Below are 4,872 nucleotides of genomic sequence, written 5' to 3' on the forward strand. Positions count from 1 at the left end.
TTTCAGAATATCAGATGACATTGGCATAGTAGAAAGTTTTAAAGACTAAAGGAAAGTCTTATACACAAGAGACATAAACTTGTTTATATAAATCTATGCAAGAATTTCTGTGAAATATTTGATCTGAACAGAGACAAGTTTCCAAAATTTCCCTTCTTCGTTCTCTGAAATGTGTACAGTATGATTTCAAGTTTTAATTAAACTTTGGATTGCAAAACAGTTTGCAGCATATTCCAATATCAACAGAGGTCACAATTGACAGAAACATAACAGAAGAAACATTTGCGAGGAATAAAATATAAAAGCAAAATTTTTAAATTATTGAAAAAGTTGCAAGACGCAATGAAAATTTTAGAAAAATAAAAAAGAAATAAGTGGAAATTTTACCGGTGAGTGTGTTAAATGATAAGGCACTAAAAGAGAATGACTCTTCCCAGACAACAGAATATGCTTCAACACAAGAAATCACATAAAGAATCTTGCAAACCAAATCCAAAAATGAAATAAAACTAAAAAAAAACTATTTGTTTCTTGTGGTTGTAAAATTATGGAAGATAAACTATGTGAGACCAAGGCTATATGTGAAATACAGTCAAATAATATTGATTTTCCTGGTGGTAAAATGAAGGAGAAAGAAAAGCCATTACACCACTGTGACATCTGTAAAAAATCATTCACAACCAAAAGTAACTTAACTACTCATAAACTTATTCATACAGGAGAGAAAAAATATAACTGTAATATATGCAAAAAGTCTTTCTCTCGAAAAGGGAATTTAGGTGCTCACAAACGTATTCATACAGGAGAAGAACCATATCATTGTGATATCTGTGGTAAATCCTTCTCTGTAAGTAGTAGCTTAACTACTCACAAACGTATTCATACAGGTGAGGAGCCATATCAGTGTGATATTTGTAAAAAGTCTTTCTCCCAAACAGGTACATTGACTGCTCACAGACGTATTCACACTGGAGAGAAACCATATCACTGTGATATCTGTGGTAAATCATTCTCTATTAATAGTCACTTAACTACTCACAAACGTATTCATACAGGGGAGAAACCATATCACTGTGATATCTGTGGTAAGTTATTTTCTGGAAATAGTTCTTTAAATCTGCACAGACGCATTCACACAGGAGAAATGCCATATCACTGTGAATTCTGCGGGAAATCGTTCTCTGGGAGTAGTGATTTAACTAGACACAAACGTATTCATACAGGAGAAGAACCATATCGTTGTGATGTATGTGGTAAATCATTCTCTTTAAGTGGTAACTTAAGTAAACACAAAGTTATTCATTCAGAAGAGAAGTTACATCATTGTGATATCTGTGGTAAATCATTCTTTAGAAGAAATAATGTAACTAGACACAAATATATTCATATGAGAGAGAAGCCACACCACTGTGATATCTGTGGTAAGTCATTCTCTGAAAAAAGTTCCTTAAACATACACAAATGTATTCATACAGGAGATAAACGATACCAGTGTGATGTCTGTCACAAGTCGTTCACTCAGAAATGTAACCTAACCACTCACAAACGTATTCATTACAAGAGAGAATCTACACCCCTGTGAAATCTGACAAATCATTCTTTCAGACTTCTCTGTCCAGGACACACAAACATATTCTTGCAGTAGGGAACTGTGATGTCTATTATAAATCAGTATCTGAAAAAAGCTGCTTAACTAAATATGTAGTTATTCAAACAGAACACTAACTATCAATTTTAAAATTCACCTTGTAAATACAATTATATGTGTGTACAATTAAAATTGTATTCAAATTAATTAGTTCCTTCTTGTTGTTGTTATAATTGTAACGTCCAACCCATGCCAGATGGAAAAACGGACGTTAAATGATGATAATGAAATATTGATTGTTTACTTTGTTATAATTTAGTGATTTTTATCAATATACGACCAGCATATTGGAAAATATCAATATTGAAGGCAACGTAAAAGTGGGATGCGTGGTGGCTGCTGCATGTCATCAGACAGCAGCAGAAGCGTGCGGACGTCAGCTGCCGCTCCGTTAGTGGGCACAAATACTCGCACAGCAATCCACAGAGCAAACGCCAACTGATGGTGGTGGTGGTGGCCATGGCGGAAGAAAGAAACAGGATGGAGAAGACGACGCATTAGCAGCGGGTGTGAGGAGACGGAGTACTTTTTCGAGTGGTACTCTTTTCTTCCCCCTCTCTTCCTTTCGTCGTCACTCTGCTCTGTTATATGTCTCCGCCGTGCTTCGAGCACGTGGTGGTGGTCATCGAAAGACGAATGCAAAGCAGCACAACAATGACAGTCTGATATGGTGAGAGTTAGAGGATTGAACGACGCACTCGTCGGGCAGGAGGTGGGCCATTTCGAAAAGCTTGCTGGGCAGTGGATTGCTTTGAAAAACGACCCACCACCCAGCTCGCCCTTTCCCGACTCACTGCAACTGCCAACAGTGGCGAAAGACAGCATTTTCATGTCCTGACCGCCTCTTGACTGGACGGAGCCCTGCGACGATGGGATCCCAGAGCCACAATGCGCATTCGAGGTGTCGATGTTCACTGAGTCCTTAAAAGAAAGAAATGAAGGCAAGTGTGGTGCTGGCGAGAGAGTGTGTGCACAGTTGGCAGCATGTGGATGGCTGTCAGAAGATGGGCAATGGCGGCCACCGCATGAGCACTGTCAGAGGGCCAAGAAGGCGAGGTGGCTTAGCTGCAGCTATGATGATGGATCGGAGTCGAGAACAATAGTGAGAAGGTTACTGATATAAAACTGACAAGCACTCGCTCGTGATCTGGTAAATGATCCTTCCACAGGTTCACCTACAGAAACCTTGTTACAACTTTTATTTCCTCTAAGCGATCGAGTTCGTTCATCTCCGAACTATTAGAGAATGCTCCAACAATGGCACAGAACGCTGCCATGCATAAGCGGACTCATCAGGACCTCACCGGATCATTCGATTAGTAGTAGCGATGGGCAGTGTGTAGAAAGAGCAGGGACGTGGTTGACGTGGGCTGATGTCTTGCACCTATCAAGAATTCTTCGTTCATGGGGTTGGTTCCAGGCCCCGATCCCTATCATGGGAGGTGGTTCAGAGGTTTCCTGACTTTTTCAGGCCAGGGGAGACATGCCTGCTGAAACCTCCAGGGTAGCATGCATGCAGCCCCCGGACGTTTGTGTTATTATTTTGGTCCTGTTCTAATTTTGTTAATATCCGGGAACATACATCCACAACTTTGCTTACAGTAAGCCCTTGAACAAAAATTAGACATTTGAACATGTCTGAGATTAATTCATGAAATTTGAATTTTTCACACTCTGTTAACTCCAGCATAGGTGACAAAATCTTCATCTTTTTTGACCAAATTTAAATATTGCCAGCAGGTATTGATCAAGGCACTAAAAATTTTCAATAAAATATTTTCATCAAAACAAATCTCCCCTGGTTTCTTTGGTAGAATATAGTTAGTATATTTTTCATGTTCAGCATGGGATAACTTTCTTAAAAGTAGTTATACATTTTTCTCATCAGACCAATTTTTACATTCTTGTTTGAAGATTTCTTCGTATCTTCAAAAATATGTAGAGAAAGTAATCCCTTCTTCTGGTTTATAACTGAATTCTTCAATTGAATTTGCTACGATGTCTGGCAAGTAAGAACCTGCAGTATTTTCAGACTTCTTCAACAGTAATTCCAGCAACTGTTGGTTTTTGTTGTTGCTGCAACTGCACCATGGAGGCCAATAAGTCTCCCACATTAAAACAATTTTTTCTTTGGTTTCATACCAAAAAAAAAAAAATTCTAAACATCCAACACCAACTCCATACAACTCATTACCACTTTTATATTCTGGTGTTGAATAAATAATTTAATGAAGCAGGGGAAAGAAATATTTACACGACGCAATACAATTAACTATTACACAAAACTCAATACTCTCACTCAACGGCTCACAGTAGATTGCTTCCTCCCAATTGCTCACCATTCTTTATTTTATAGCCATGAGTCAGTCCACTTTCAGTCACTTGAGAGTGGTCGGAATCCTTCCACAATAAAAGACTTAAATGAAGAACTAAGAACCAACAGCTTTTATATAGTAAGGCATCTTATCCATCCTACATCAAATATTTCAATATCAAAACTTAATTTACATATTTTACTATTTCTTTGCTGTCACATTTCGAGGTGCACACATGGTTGTGTAATTAAAAAGTTCACTTGTCAACCATGTGATTCCAGGTTCAGTCCCACTGCAAGTGTCTACGAAAAAGGGTCAACCGAAACCTTAGGAGTAGATTTGATAAATGGAAACTGAAAGAAGCCTTTCAGATATGTATGTGTATGTTTGTGTTTTGCTTTGTCTTGTGACACTGTCAAGCAAGCAATGTAATTTGTTTCCAGTCTTCCGTGAAGACATGTTTGGACAAGGTAAAATATTTCATCAAAAATAATGCACAGAGTATATTCTTATATTTAAACCTTTGGGGGTGGGGGGGAGTAAAGATTTTCGCCAATATAACATGGCAGTCCTGGTTTAGGATGAATGTTGCTGTAATTTAGCCCCAGGAGACAGCGTCTCCAGCTGGCTATATGACATGATCTGTGTCCTAGATTCCCTATGTTTGAAAATATAAGGACACAGATCGTGTCGTATAGCCAGCTGGAGACGATGTCTCCTGGGGCTAAATTACAGCAACATTCATCCTAAACCAGGACTGCCATGTTATGTTGGCAAACAATCTTTACTCCAAAGTATTGTTGCTGAATATCTCTCGTTGTGAGATTTAAAAATAGTAATTTTCTTTTCTTTTTTTAAAAATATTTTTAGCATCATACTCTTTACAAACCAAAGTCCCAACCTGGAACC

At 38.2% G+C, this 4,872-nt stretch overlaps 2 protein-coding genes across 2 annotated transcripts in view; both read left to right on the top strand.

Moving 5' to 3' along the window:
• Positions 1 to 548, top strand: part of LOC106868809 (zinc finger protein 271) — a 12,465-nt gene extending 11,917 nt beyond the window's left edge. Inside the window, exon 3 of the mRNA XM_052975610.1 lies at positions 7 to 548. Coding sequence (XP_052831570.1) covers positions 7 to 29 — 23 coding nt within the window. The 3' untranslated portion in view covers positions 30 to 548. The remainder of the gene's footprint in view (positions 1 to 6) is intronic.
• Positions 548 to 1,582, top strand: LOC106868808 (zinc finger protein 708). Its single transcript, XM_052975432.1, has 2 exons — positions 548 to 753; positions 1,273 to 1,582. The coding sequence occupies exons 1-2, from the start codon at positions 548 to 550 to the stop codon at positions 1,580 to 1,582; spliced, it is 516 nt and encodes a 171-aa protein (XP_052831392.1).
• The last annotated feature ends 3,290 nt before the right edge of the window (positions 1,583 to 4,872 follow it).

The sequence above is a fragment of the Octopus bimaculoides genome, chromosome 21 (genome assembly GCF_001194135.2).
Source record: "Octopus bimaculoides isolate UCB-OBI-ISO-001 chromosome 21, ASM119413v2, whole genome shotgun sequence".
Taxonomy (NCBI): Eukaryota; Metazoa; Mollusca; class Cephalopoda; order Octopoda; family Octopodidae; genus Octopus; species Octopus bimaculoides.